The sequence below is a fragment of the Mesoplodon densirostris genome, chromosome 2 (genome assembly GCF_025265405.1).
Source record: "Mesoplodon densirostris isolate mMesDen1 chromosome 2, mMesDen1 primary haplotype, whole genome shotgun sequence".
NCBI lineage: Eukaryota > Metazoa > Chordata > Mammalia > Artiodactyla > Ziphiidae > Mesoplodon > Mesoplodon densirostris.
Window position 1 is genome coordinate 116352748 of NC_082662.1, and position 14279 is coordinate 116367026.

At 54.7% G+C, this 14279-nt stretch overlaps 1 protein-coding gene across 3 annotated transcripts in view; it reads right to left on the bottom strand.

Annotated features, from left to right (window-relative positions):
• Positions 1–1573: 1573 nt before the first annotated feature.
• Positions 1574–14279, bottom strand: part of MEF2D (myocyte enhancer factor 2D) — a 34738-nt gene continuing 22032 nt past the window's right edge. For all 3 annotated transcript variants that reach the window (XM_060090746.1, XM_060090747.1, XM_060090748.1), the window contains 5 exons: positions 12887–13077; positions 10971–11100; positions 6579–6801; positions 5799–6105; positions 1574–5471 (listed from right to left, as the gene is read on the bottom strand). In XM_060090746.1, the coding sequence (XP_059946729.1) occupies positions 5460–5471; positions 5799–6105; positions 6579–6801; positions 10971–11100; positions 12887–13077 (863 nt within the window). In that variant the 3' untranslated portion in view covers positions 1574–5459. The remainder of the gene's footprint in view (positions 5472–5798; positions 6106–6578; positions 6802–10970; positions 11101–12886; positions 13078–14279) is intronic.

The following is a 14279-nucleotide window of genomic DNA, read 5'->3' on the forward strand; positions in this document are numbered from 1 at the left end:
CACCACTGTGGGTATGCAGTAGGTGGGGCTTCAAGGTTGTCCCAGTGTGAATGGATACTCCATTAATCAGGATAGGATAGGTTATATTGCAGACACAATTCTGAAAGCTCTGTGGCTTAACATAACACACTTATTTCCCATTCACACGAAGTCCACTGTGGCGCTGGACATCACCTTAAGGCAGCTTAGCCATCCAGGCTGCTTTGACATGCTTCCACAGTTGCCATGATAGGGAAAGAGCACTTGGAGAATCACATACCAGCTTGATTTTGGAAGCGACACACGTTACTTCCAGTACGGTCCACTGGCCAGAACTAGTCTGATGACCTCACTTGACTACACAAGGACTGGGAAGTACAGTCTTCTATGTGTCCAGGAAGCGGAAGAGGGCAGGAAATATTTGTGGGCCATAGTAATGCCTACCCAGGACATCAGGGGCCGATGCCTATAGAGAAGGAGGGGTGAGGCCAAACAGTCTTGAGTGTGTGAGATGTGCAAAGGAGAGAGGTTTTGCTCAGGATTTGTGTTAGTCAGGGTTATTCTAGTCACAGGCAGCCAGCAGGGGAACCGCATCCCCGGGCGATAGTACCTTCTTAACCCTTTCCTGCTCAGCATCTTTCACCTCTGCTCCAGCTGAGGGAGAAGTGAAGCAAAATCTGTCATGACCCTGAGAGGGAGGCAGGACCGGCACAGATGACCGCAGTTTTCCGATGAGGAATCCAAGGAATGAAGACGTTCTGTGATGTGCCTGCGTATGCAGCAACCAGAGCATTAAAACCACGGTTTGTGGATTTTAGGCATTTGCAGGCCTGTCGCCACCATCGTATGTGGGCCCTTCATACTCCATCTTTGCCTCTGCAGCACCTAGCATGGGCCTAGTACAGAAGAGTGGCCAAACCCTGTTAGTAGTGAGCCAGGCCCTCCCTGTGCACTTCCCTCCAGAGCCCCTGCATCTGCCCTACAGCACAGCTGTGCAGGGCACACGGCTTCGGGAGCAAGAGCCACCAGCCCCTGCCAGCCTCTGCAGAAAGGCACCAGGTGGGGAAGTCCTTTGGGGTATGTGAGGAGGGCAAGGAGAGGCTCCTGGCACTGTTAAAGGGCACTTCAGAAGGGAGAGGTAGGGCAGCTGCCCCTTTGGGAGGGAACTCTGGGGGGGGGGCCGTGAAGGTGGAATCCATCTGTGCCTAACAGAGTGCCTGGGCAACTTTCTGCCGTGGAAAAGTTTTCCGTAGCTGAAGGTCCTCTATCACACTCCTCCTCCACGCACACTCCATCTGTTCCTGACCTGGCCTTGAGTGGTATTTGTTTTTCTTGTGTCCCAGGATCCCTCCTCTGGCTTCTAACCAGACAACCCTCCTGAGTCCTGGGGCTGCTTCAGCTTCTGACCAGAGCACCTGGAAGAAATTCTCACCTGAAAACCCCACCTCAGACATCGTGAGTGTCCGCCCGGCAGGCTAACCGCCCTTCTTTCCTGCTGAGGCGGAGCTCTGGACTCCCACCCTGGCAGGGCCACACGATCCTTCCTTCCCCGACTCAGCCGACCGCACCAAAGAAACCAGAACCCAGGCCGAAGTATCAGAAACGTGTATTCTTTTTCTTTTAATAGTAAACCTCTTTACAACAAATATAGTGAAAGAGTTTTCAAACAAAACTCATAAGAATCTCGAGGACTTTGTCTTTTCTTATTGTGTAGAATACTAAGAAAGCATCACCATACAGCACAAAAAGAAATATTGAAAACAAATCAACAGTCACACACTTGGACTCGCCCTCCCCAGGACCCAGGATGAGCCCTAGGAGTGTGGGTGATTGTCGGGTTTGAGGTGGGGCACCTCTGGGCCTGTCTCCCCTCCCTCTCCCTCCCCCCTTCCCTCTGGGACTTGAAATGGGGAAGACAGAGAGAATCCAGATTCTCCGTATGACACTCCAGCCCCCCTCCCCCGCTACAAATCCCATTCCTTCTACCAACTGCTTAGGGGATGGAGAGGCGGCAAGAGGGGAGATGAAGCATTCCCAGGCTCCATGTCTCCTCCCCTCCGTGAAAGCCTAATGTCACCCCCCACCCCACCCCAGGGGATTCCAAAGAGTCAGTTAAAAATATATAGATATAGATATTTCTAGATACACTTTTACATCATTTCTGTCTCTCCAAACAAATAAATAATCAGCAAGAGAAGGTGCATTACTTCCTTCCTGTCCAAGGTGGGAAGGGCTGGATAAGGGTCAGGGGTCAGTCTCGCTGCACTGAGTGCACTGCTGGGGGGAGGGGAAATGGTGTGTTCCACTGGGGGGAGGTGTGTATGTGTGGGAGGTCCTCTTGCCCACTATCCCTGAAAGCTGTGGGAAACCTGGGGAGGGGAGGGGCATTGGATGACTCCAGTGATTACTTTGGCAAATGCCCAGTTCTTCGGAGGAAGGAGTGGGTGGAGGCAAATTTGGCTTGTGAGAGGAAGAAGAAATGAAGTCCCCACTTGAGGTCTGGGTTCCCAGAGACCCATTCATCAGGCCGGCCAGGGGCCCCTACCTAACCCCAAGAGAAACCTCGGGATACTGAATTGCAGAAATGTCACATATTCATTCACAGATCACCCCCTGCTCCCAGGGATAGAGAGAAAAGGACACACACACATCCACACATGGTAATCAAAAGCCAGGTTTGCCATTACAAGGCAGAGGGCAAAACTGGTGAATATTGCACCGTGAACTGCAGGGGCCCTCATCCCGACCCCATGTTTAATGGTGGCCAAGCCCAGCCTAGAAAGGTGGGCAGACTGATGGCGGGAATAGCCTGAGAAGGGAAGGCCAGTCATTCAACGTTTATTGAGCACCTATCATTCACCTTTCACCCAATCAGCATTTGTTGAGCGCTGGCTATGTGCCAGGCACTGGGCAAGGCTCTGGGAATGCATGCATGCATGCACAAGACTACACCCTGGCTTCTTTCAAGGTCCTGATCAAGTCTCATTGATTCTTGACACTCCCTCTAGGAACGTGCAGGAAGACTGGGCATGCTGTGTGCCCAATCAGCAGTTGCGGGGTAAGCTGTAAGGAAGGATCACAGCCCAGGTGAGTAAAAAGCTGCAGAGAGGAAGAGGAACTTGAGTATCATCCTGAAAGCAGGAGGGGGTGTGGGGGGAAGAGGGTACTCCAAGAAAGGGAGCTGGGTATAAAGGCCTGGGGACTGGGTAAACAATTGTGCGTGGAGCTGCGGGAGAGGTAGGGCTATAGGGAGAAGCAAAGAGGGCCAAGTGCCAGATCCCCAAGTGAAGTATAAACATATTATTTAGAGCTGAGGGTGAGAACAGGGGATGCAGCAGGGAAGAAGAGAGTGGGGCTCAGGAAGGAGGGTCATAGAGCTGGAAGCCAGGGCTGTGTGGCTGCAAGAAGAGCCATCTGTCCCTCTGTAAACACACACTCAGGCGCACACACACACACACACACTCAGAGCTCAGTTCACACAGATTCACACACACATGCCCAGACGGGCTCAGAGACACACAAAGGTATACCCATGCAACCATACACACACACACATAAATACAAAGGTACACTCAGACACATAAATACCAGATGCCCTCATAAACACACTCGGGTACCTGTGTGGTCACACGCACCCCTCTGCTCTGGTTTCCTTCCCTGCATCAAGTGTCGGAATACTGCAAGCGGCTGGATCATAGAGGCAGGCAGTGTCGCCTACCACAAAACCGGGCCTTGTCTAACTCTACTTTCCCACCAGGATGAAACCCCAAGGGAGCACTGCACCCCTTGGGCAGAGGGGCTGGGCTTCTTATGTGAAGGAGTGGGGCAGGCCCCAGTCTGCCTGCCCAGGTCACCCCAGGACAGGCCCCTTAGGGCAGGGGGTAGTGGCGGATTGCGGGCCGGGGGCCTGCCCCCTCCAGTTTGATCTGTGATCCAGCCTGGGGTCTCAGGACCCCACGCTTTGGCTGCCCCCACTGGGGAGGCAGTAGAGAGGGAGGACTTGGGGGGAGGGGAGGGGAGCAAGAACAACAGCAGAAGAATCTCATCTGTACAGTACGGGCCGTTTGAGTCATTATTATTACAATATACTTTGACAAAAATAGAATCTCATTTCATATCAATACAACAACAACAACAAAAAAAACAGTTTCCTGGACTGTTACACTGCTAACGTTTTCCAAAGGTTGCTATTTACAATTACAGTAGCCAAGACAGAAGGTGGGATGCGGCCTGGGGGTGGTGGGACAGGAGGTAGCGAGACAATGAGGGCGCCAAGAGCAGGGAGGTGGGGTCAGGAGCGGAAGGAGCTGGGAGGAGGGCTGGGGAGAGAGACCGAGGAGGAAAGAAGGGAGGCAGGCCTTTTGCGGACCTCCTCCATCCCCTCTCCCACCCTCACACACCACCCCAACGTCCACTCCTCTGGGGATGTGTACGTGCAAGGAAGAGCAAGTCCCCTCACTCACGCTAGTCCCTGGATGAAAGGGTTTCCAGTCCTCAGGCACCCCGGGGTGCCTGAGGCCGCCTCCTGCTGAGCCACTTCACTCTCCCCAGTTCTCCCTGCACTTTGTGGCCAGCTTTACAGGGCTGGTGTCAACTGAGGGACGGGGAGCTATTGCACTGTGTATCTTAGAGAAAGTGCTGGGGAAGGGAGGGGGCCCCCAATTCACCCCCTGCCCCAGCCCTTCTGCCCCTCCTCAGCCCTCTCCTCATGGCTTTCTGTCTTCCTCTCCAACTGTGCTTCATAGGGGCCCCACCTCAAGCCCCTCCCCTCCAGCCTCGATTCCCAGGCAGCCTTCCCAGCCCCAAACCTCGGCCAGCACCCGCACACCTTGGAGGTGCAGATCACACAAGAATCAGTTGAGAGTGTGTGGTGTGTGTGCAGGGGCCTCTGGGGCCCAGGCTTGGGTATTCTGCCCCGTGTGCCTGTGGCCACAGGAACAGCCGAGAAGCAGAGACCTTCTTCAGAACCTCTGCCTCACTTTCCCCCTGGAACACAAAACCACCCATGAGGCTGACTTTGGGGTTTCAGTCTATTGTAAGGGGTTTTTGTTGTTTGGTAGTTTTTGGTTATTTCCCTCTGTCTGGGGGATGGGGTGGGAGGGCCCCGCATGCAGGGCTCGGCACCTGTCCTTTCCCAAGGCCTATCGGGCCCCCCACCCCCTCCTGCAGCATATGTGTACAACGTGCAAAGTGTCCCCCCCCTTCCCGCAAAAAAAGAGCCCCCCAGCCAGTGAAACTGGTGGGGGGTGCAGAAAGAGGGGATGGGAGCATCCCCCTCTCCAAAGCGAGAATCCAAATTAAAAAAAATATAATAATAATAATAATAATATAATAATTATACACAAATGTAACCGTCAACAGGACACGGAGCACAAGAAAGGAAGTGGGGGTCGAGCGGGAGGAGCCCAGGACAGGGAGGGGTGGGCGGTGAGATTGTCAACTCTTCATCAGGGAGGCTGAGAGGAGGGGAGTGGGAACCGTCACTTTAATGTCTGTGAAGAGAGGAGATGGAGAAGGGGGTGTGAGGGCATGGCCCAGGCTACGGGGTATGTGCCCCCCACGTCCCTCTCCCAGTAGGGCCAGGATTCTAGTGGCAGGGCCAGCTCTGGGGGGAGGAAGTCATCGAGCAGAAGGGCTGATGCTGGAGGGAGGGGAGATGGGCCTTTGGCAGGGGTGCAAGGGGGTCGGTGCTGCCCATAAGGGCTGATGGAAGGGCGCTAGCTGGCCACCTCTTAGGTGGGAGATGAGACAGGCTGGGGGCAGATGGGCCAGTCCCTGGGTGTAGCAGACGGCAGACTGGAGGGGTGAGGCTACAGTACCCAAGTATCGAGCCGCATCCTCTTCACAGCTGAGCCCTCAGCCTCAGGCTCTGGGGCTGGGCGCAGCAGGCCCAGTGTGGGCCCGAAGTCTCCCCGTCCATCATCCCGGTCCCCCGTCTCATAGGAGGCCCCAGCCGGGCTGCTGAGACTGTCGCCAGGCTCAGGGCGGGTAGCCGGAAACACAGCTGGAGGGGGAGGCGCAGGGCTGCGCTCACGGCTTGGGGACACTGGTTCCGACTTGATGCTGATGTGGGGGTGGGTGGTGACTGTGAGGGCAGCACCCACATGGGGCAAGGGGCTGCCGGGGCTGGAGACAGGCAGTGGGCATGGAGGACGGGGGACAGAAATAGAGGAGGTGAGGGACAGAAAAAGTGATGGGAGGTCACACGACAGGGAGTGAGAGAGGACAGAGAGTGAGAGGATGGGGGTTGGGGGTGGGGTGAGGCAAGTGGATGGAGACAGAGGCAGCAGAAGAGAGAGAGGGCCAAGTGAAGGGAAAAGAAGGAGAAGTCACATGAGTTGTCTTTCCATCCCATGTCGTCTTCTGCAGAGCCGGGAGGGCCCCACACCCCACCCCAAGCCCGGGCTGGCTGGGGAAGAGGCTCACGATGGCTCTCCCAGGCCTTGACAGGGGACGCCAGGGCTGCCACTTAGTGGCTTACGTGCTGTCCACTGATGACAGACAACCTCAGAGGGATCTCAGCTCTCAAGGGGCCCCTCCTCTTCCCACCCCTCAGCTCCCCCTTCCCCAACACTGGTGGGGCATCCCCTGGGACTCACATTAGGTTGCTGAGGGACACGGGGACCAGGTGGGGCTGCTGCTGAGGTGGCGGCTGGGGCTGCTGGGGAGGCTGGGGCTGCGGCTGCGGCTGGGGCTGCGGCTGCGGCTGGGGCTGCGGTGGCTGCGGCGGCTGCTGCCAGGCGGTGACACTGCCTAGCGACAGCCCCCCGGGCGAACTGAAGGCCGGTAAGGAGGAGAGCTCTGCACTGGTCAACTGGTAATCTGCATGGGATGGGGAAGAAAGTGTGGGTGAGCTTCTTGCAGTGGGAGAGAGGACCGAGGCTCCCATGGGGGAGCCGCCTCCAGGACTATCAGGGTGGGGGGAGTCGTTAACAACAAATGTGAATAATCAAATAAGCCCGTACAAATTCAGTGAAGATGGCGCTCAAAGCAACGCAAATCTTAAGAACCACGAGGTGCTGCTTTTTAACAGGATGCAAAGAGAGGTGGTTTTTTAAAATAGTGTTTAAAAAATTTTTTTTTTAAACCGTGTGTAGGTATCACTTTTAGAATGTCAATTTTCAAAAGGAAGGCGAGGGACTTCCCTGGTGGCGCAGTGGTTAAGAATCCGCCTGCCAAGGCAGGGGACACGGGTTCCAGCCCTGGTCCGGGAAGATCCCACATGCCGCGGAGCAGCTAAGCCCGTGCGCCACAACTACTGAGCCCGCGCGCCACAACTACGGAAGCCTGCGCGCCTAGAGCCCATGCTCCGCAACAAGAGAAGCCACTGCAATGAGAAGCCCGCACACCGCAACGAAGAGTAGCCCCCGCTCACTGCAACTAGAGAAAGCCCGCGCACGGCAGCGAAGACCCAAAGCAGGCAAAATTAAAAATATAAATAAATAAATTTTAAAAAAATAAAAAGGAAGGGGAAAAAAGGTAGGTAGGGAAGGTCTCATATATGTCTAATTGTCATCTCTTCAACTGCCAAGTCTTCAAGAGCCTTTCTGAGATTAGAAGGGAATGGTGGGAGATGCTAGGTGAATGGCGCATCTGAAGCAAATGACTGTAACTACCATTCCACCTTCCTCAAAGTCCCTGAGTCTCCTGAAGACTGTCAACACATAAAACAGGTAGGACTAGGTAGCAGCAAGCGTTTGGGCTGCTGTGCCCACAAACACAGAGGACGCACATCTGCCGCCCAGAAGGGCCTACAGAGCAGAGGGGCTGTGAGCGAAACAGGCCTGCGGTGCAACTGGCCAAGGTTCTGGTGGATTTCCCCATGAGGTGGCACTCGTTGTTTTCAAAATTTCTGTCTTAATGAAGAAACTGCGATGTTTACACTGTCACAGAACAAACAGAACCATGAAATGTTTCACAATTTACACAGCTCTGTTATGTTTCATGCTGCAGCCTGTTTGGGCCACTTTAGAAAATGCCTTCCCTGAGGAACACAGGCCGACTGCACTGTGGTGTGATGAGGAGGGCACACCCGCCAGTCTTCCCAATGCTACACCACTTGCTCCTACTTGAGGGGCCATCTGCTCCAGCCCTCTGTCTTTACTCAGGGAAGACAGGATTATCTGTGTAACAGAACGGTAAGGTGAAGGGCATGAGCGATGGGGTCAAACTTCCTGGCCACCTCCACTTACAGTCCATGCGACCTTAGGCGAGTTACTTAGTCTGTCCATAAACTGGAGGCAATAATCCTGCCTGCATCACTCAGCTGCTATGAGGACTGAGCACGTTAATACACGCGAAGTATGTAGAACAGTGTCTGGCATATGATAAATAATCAAAAGATTTACCTGCTGTTATTATTAATTTACAAATGAGGCGACTTGCAGCCTCAAGTTTGAGGAACTTTCCCCAGGTCACAGAGAAAGCCAATGGCAGAGCTAAGACACGACCCCAGGCTTCTTTTATTACCTTTAAATCTCACTCTATAGATGGTCCACGCTTGCCTCTGGTCTCATAACAATGTTAATTAGCCAGGAGTTTTGAGATGCTTACATTTAAAAAGCAGACCAAGGGCAGACAGGGGCCCCTAGGACCAACTATTTACCGCATTCATTTTACAAACAAGGAAACCAACCCTGAACAGTGCAGTGTTGCCCAATGTCCCCCAGCCAGTGCATGGCAGGGACTCAAACCCCAGTCTTGCACTTTCCCACCACACTCCAGCCCTGTCTACCTGGAGATCTGGCTCCCCAGCAGGCCCCTCGGTCTTCTCCTAGAGTGACCAAGCCAGACCTCTGCAGCCAGTGTCAATAAGGGGCCAGGTGTGTCCCTTATCCATGATATTACCATAAGCAGATCACCCCCAGCCGGAACTTGGACTGGGGCCAAGCACTGTAAATAGTGAACAACTAAACAGCGATGCGTTCATTGGGGATTTGTTTATATACGTAGGGTCACCTGAAAACACCTGCTGTTTAAACCGAGGTCTGCTTAACTACTCCTGCAGCAAGAGGAACTGGAGCCCTTGGTTTCTGAGAGGATGTGAGAAAGCCCAAACACTTCCCAGCAGGGCTCCAACGGCAGGCCCAGGGTCAGAATCTGCTTTCACACCAGACTGTCAAATAGAGTCTAAAGTCTGGTCTTGCTGAGCGCCTGTCGCAGGCTCACTGACACCCACTAACCTGCCTCCTGCTTCACAGAGACTGGCGGAGGACCTGAGAAGACGGCAGGAAACCACCACCATGGGATGCCCAAATAAACAGCAGCTCCTGAAAAGTGGCCTAGGGCCTCCCTGGTGGCGCAAGTGGTTGAGAGTCCGCCTGCCGATGCAGGGGATACGGGTTCGTGCCCCGGTCTGGGAGGATCCCATATGCCGCGGAGCGGCTGGGCCCGTGAGCCATGGCCGCTGAGCCTGCGCGTCCGGAGCCTGCGCGTCCGGAGCCTGTGCTCCGCAATGGGGGAGGCCACGACAGTGAGAGGCCCGCATACCGCAAAAAAAAAAAAAAAAAAAAAAGTGGCCTGTGCTGCCCTCTACCAACCGCCCCCGCTGGTAGGGCTAGAAGGGCCTCAGAGACCTCCTGTCCACCCACAACTCACAGATGAGAACTCCTACTGGCCCCTGAAGGTGCGGCCATCTGAAGCAGTCCTCTCTGAAGCTGCCCAAGGACATGATAACTTGGGAGTGGGTACACACATGGGAGCACACACAAGGGACAAGGGACTTCACAAGACACCTAGGTGATAAAATCTGGACACCGACCCACATGCCACGGTCTGGCCTCTCAACACAAGGCGGTTCCTCCAGCTCTCTTACCTGCCCCAAAGGGCTTTCCCACACACAGGGTTGGGTTCTGGATTTTTACACACAGGGAAGAGGTGGGATTTTGTGGGTATTTGTACTGGTGTCTGGGACCTACCTAGCATGGTTCAACTCTGGAATGTGGGCTTGGGGAGTGGGTAGTTTAGGGGTCTTTTGGTCTAGTCTGATCTCACCACAGAACAGCCCTGATGCAAGCCATTCACAGGTGAGAAAAGCTGGGGAACATCAGAAGCCTCTTCAGTGGGAGAAACAGACCAGGTTCCCAGCCACATCGATGCTCTGAAACAAGGTGACAAGGCATTTCCGCACTGGGAAGTCCTTCCTGACACAGCAGCTTGGAATGCAGGCAAGGATGGCTGAAAATGTCACAGACTGTTCCTGGGAGGGTGTGAGTGGGTGACAGAGGCCAGGACAGCCCTGGGGACCCAGGACGGCCCAAGCACTGGGTGTCCTTTCTGAATTTTTCTACCCAGAGGTCTCTCCCATGTCTCCAAGTGACTCTTCACCTTCAGATCCCCTCCCCCACTTTCGTCAGACCTCCTCCTCCCTTTCCCCCTCATCATTCCACCAAGCCAACATCAGGGTGAGAGACCCCCTTCTTCCTCCTTCGCCCCGCCCTGGAGTCCCTACTTGGCTTTCCCAGGAAGCTGGATAAATCTTCCTGACCATGCTTCCTCTCGGGTCTCCTCAGCCTCCCTGTCTCTCTCTGTCTGTCTGTCTCTCTCATTCCTTCATTCTTCTCCTCCAGGAAGCCTTGCTGACCTCGGCATGCTCCCCTCCCCACTCCCCGACCCTGGTCAGCCCGAGTCACCCAGCTGCTCAACCCACCTCAGATGGGAGCTCCCCAAGGACAGGGCTTTCCCTCTCCATTAGGTCCTATTTAAAAATAAGGGATACTCATACCCACTTAAATTTGATTTTCAGACAAAACAATGAATAATTTTTGCACAAGTATGTCTTTGAGACATTTCCAGTAACACCATCACCATGTGAATGGCATCCGATGTTACTATTTGCTAAATCTGGCAACCTTAATTAGGTAGGGGCTACCCCAAATCAATGGCCCTCCTCAGATTGGGGCATCCCCCAGAGAATACCTCGTGTTCCTTCTCTGGTCCCTCCTGTGCCCCAAGGCCAAGTGCACACAGCTACATGTCACATGAACACTCACCTGTGTTGTAGGCGGTGGGCATGGAAGAGAAGGGGAGGCCCTGGCTGAGTAAACTCGGTGTTGCCACGGAAACCACTGGGGTGGTGAGCGAGTGGGTAGACTGGGAGACCCCAAGGCGCTGGGCATTGTTCTGCAGGAGAAAAGAGTCTGTCAAGAGGCGGAAAATGGGAGGGCTGCTTTACCCAGGCCCCCCATTCCAAGGATAAGCTGGGGTCCCTGAATCTCAAGGCCCAGGAGGGATGCCTCAGCATGGAGGCCCCGCAGACACACAAACACACACTGGTGCATTCACAGAGACACTGAGATCCATGGAGACATGCACATACAGATTCGCTGATGCCTACACACATGCGAAAAGGAAAGTACATATGCTGGCCCTGGGGCCCCAACACCAGCCATGGGCCCTGTCTCCATCCTTCTCCTGGTTAGTCCCCGTAGAGTCTACCCTCCATCCGTCACACTGCAGCACACGCCCTGGTAGAAGTGTGCTGGCATCTGTGAGGGGAATGCAGGGCCTGGCGTGGCGTGTGCCTGCGTGTACGCACACACGTGTGTGGGGCTGTCAGCTCCATCTGCCGCTGAGTCACTTGTTTATTCCAACTCCACGCTGGGGCCGTAACTGCCGCCGTGTTGGCCGCCAAAGCCTGCCTGCCTTTTCCAGCCTCTCTGGCCTCCCGTCAGGGAGTTGGGGAGGGAGGAGCCCCCGCCCCACTCCTGGCTGAGGGTGAGGATGTAAGCGTGTATATGTGTGACAGAGGAACAGCGCTGCGTATGCCTCTGAGTGTCTGTAAGACAGGCTGCGTGCAGGAGGGAGCACCAGGAGAGAGGGAAGCAGGGAAGCCCCTGACCAAGGACAACTCTGGCCTTGCCTTGGGCCTCAGCTTTCCCTAGAAAACCGACTTTCCTGTCCGGCTGGCATCCCTCCTAAGGAGGTCCCTGTCCTGGGTGGGCATGAGTAGAGTCAGAGGGCAAGCGCAGTCCAACCCTCAGTCCAAGGGCCTAATCCAGGCACCCAGGGATACACTGAGATGGGACCTCTGAGGCTTGAGGCAGGCCCACTCCACTGGCGCACGTGCACGCGTGCGCACACACGCACACACACACAAAGATGTGTCTGCATGAACGCAACATCCCATGAAAACATCCACGGACACTCAGGTACCTACACATGCATTGAACCCCTCGCCCCCACCCCGTTCATCTCTCCATCCCACTTGGCACTGAGCATAGCTCTTGGCAAATAACCAGATAAACAAACACCACACACTACACACACAGGCGAAAGGACAAAGGCACACACATACTCCATGCTGGGGGACCGCAGAGCAATGGGCTAACCCAGAATTTAAAGCCACAGCAAACATCTCATAGCCTCACTTACCAGATCTAAATGGTCCTCAGTCTGGGAGCAGAAATAAAACCAAGGGGATGGTTCAGTCTCTGGCCCCTGCCCTCCCCTCACGCCCCTGCCCCCACAGCCATGCCGTCTACCTCTTTGCATCGGAGCAGGATGGCTCTCCCGCCTAGAAGGGCAGAGCTCTTCACTGTCCTGACTGACTTCCAGAAGATGCTATATCCCAATGCCCACCAGTTAGGATATCCTCACAGCCTAATCCTCATCCCTCTGCTGTAAAGGCAAATGCCTCTGATCATCCTCCTATCATCATCAGGGAACCTTCTCTCCCACCTCCTGTCCCTTTTTACTGCCCTTGAGACTGGTACTTCCGTGTTCCAACCTCTTGTAAGGCCCTTCGGGAAGGAAGAGCTCATAAAAAGCCACGATTCCACGATCTCTCTACGGAAGTCCTAACTGCTGATTCTCTCTCCTGCTAGAGGTCGGCTCTGTCCTCCCACCCTACTGCTCTCCGCTCTCCCATTCCCCAGCCCCTGGCCCTCGGTCCAGACACCCCACTCACCAAATGATGCATTAACCCCTTTCCTCCCTGGGAAGTGATGACCCTCAGGTCAGGCTTGCGGCTGGGGGCTCCAAGCTGGGCGCTGTGGGTGGGTGGGGGCGGAGACTTGGCAGGGATGACCTTGTTTAGGCTGTTGCCGTTGGCCACAGGGAGGAGGCCAGGGGAAGCCCGGGCACTGACGTAGCCATTCCCTGGAAAGGTGAAGAGATGAGGGTAAAAGGAAAAACATGGACCCACCACTTAGCCCTGTTAACTGCTCCCAAACCAATACTCCTGTCACCCAGAACTTCTCAAAGCCATGTTCAGACTTTGAGTGGCTACTGAGTTCTCTCATTTTCCCCTAAAACCACCCGGGTCTTGGGAGTAAGGGGAGAACACTCCTTACTCCTCAATCATCGGGTTCATCCCCCTGCCTCTAAGCTACATGTGATGGGACTGGGTAGTAGGAGCTGGTCTCCAACGACAAGAAGTCCAGCATCTGCCCCCAACTGGGCCCATAATGACGCAGGTTGGAGAAGGGTGGCAGCTTGGAAGTTGAGACTCAGTGTGGATCCCGGTCACGAGGGCAAATCAACCACTCAGACTGCTCCCCTCGCCTTGAGCTCGGGATGCTGTGATTTGGATAAGCACGTGACAAGATGACTGTAGCTCTGGGAAAAAGGCGAGCCATTCACTTGCAGTGCTGGTGTTACTGGAACTGGGGGACTGATGACATGGGGGACTGGTGACATAGCTGCCACCAAAATTAGACTGGTAATAACAAGCAGAATAACCATCTTTTACATTTGTTCCACACTCCATAACCAACACAGGGCCTTCACACGCGTATCATCGTATTTAACCCTCACACTAACCCTGCAAGACGGACGGAACATGTATCATTAGCCCTATTTACAGACGAGGAAACACCTGCCAACCGCTGGTTGGGAGAGGTGCGATGACCTCTCCAGGGCCACGCAACCACTTTCTACGTGTTGCGCTTGAGGGCCTAGAAGTATCACCGTTCCCTTAAGGTCTGCAGGCACTTCACTGGAACTTTCCTTGGAGAGGGAGGGGTATTCACCCATTCCCCCCATTTCCTGCCCCCTTACACAACTGCTGCCAAGGAGGTAGTACATGGTTCCTGGGGCCAAGCTGGGGAACTCTAAAACCCAGAGATGTGGGGGTGACCAACGTCAGAAGTATCACCTTGCCCTCTGCCCTGAGAGCACACTGCTTCCCTGGAAGTGTGTGGCTGCCTCCCTCCCAATTCCCGGATCACTCTGGGAATGGCAGGAATGTTGGGGTGACGTCAATGGTGACATTCGAAGTCATAGTCACCAGCCGGACAACGGCACAGGGCAGGAGGGGCTGTCAGCTGCTGGGGGGGCGGGGTGGCATGGAGCGAGCAGCC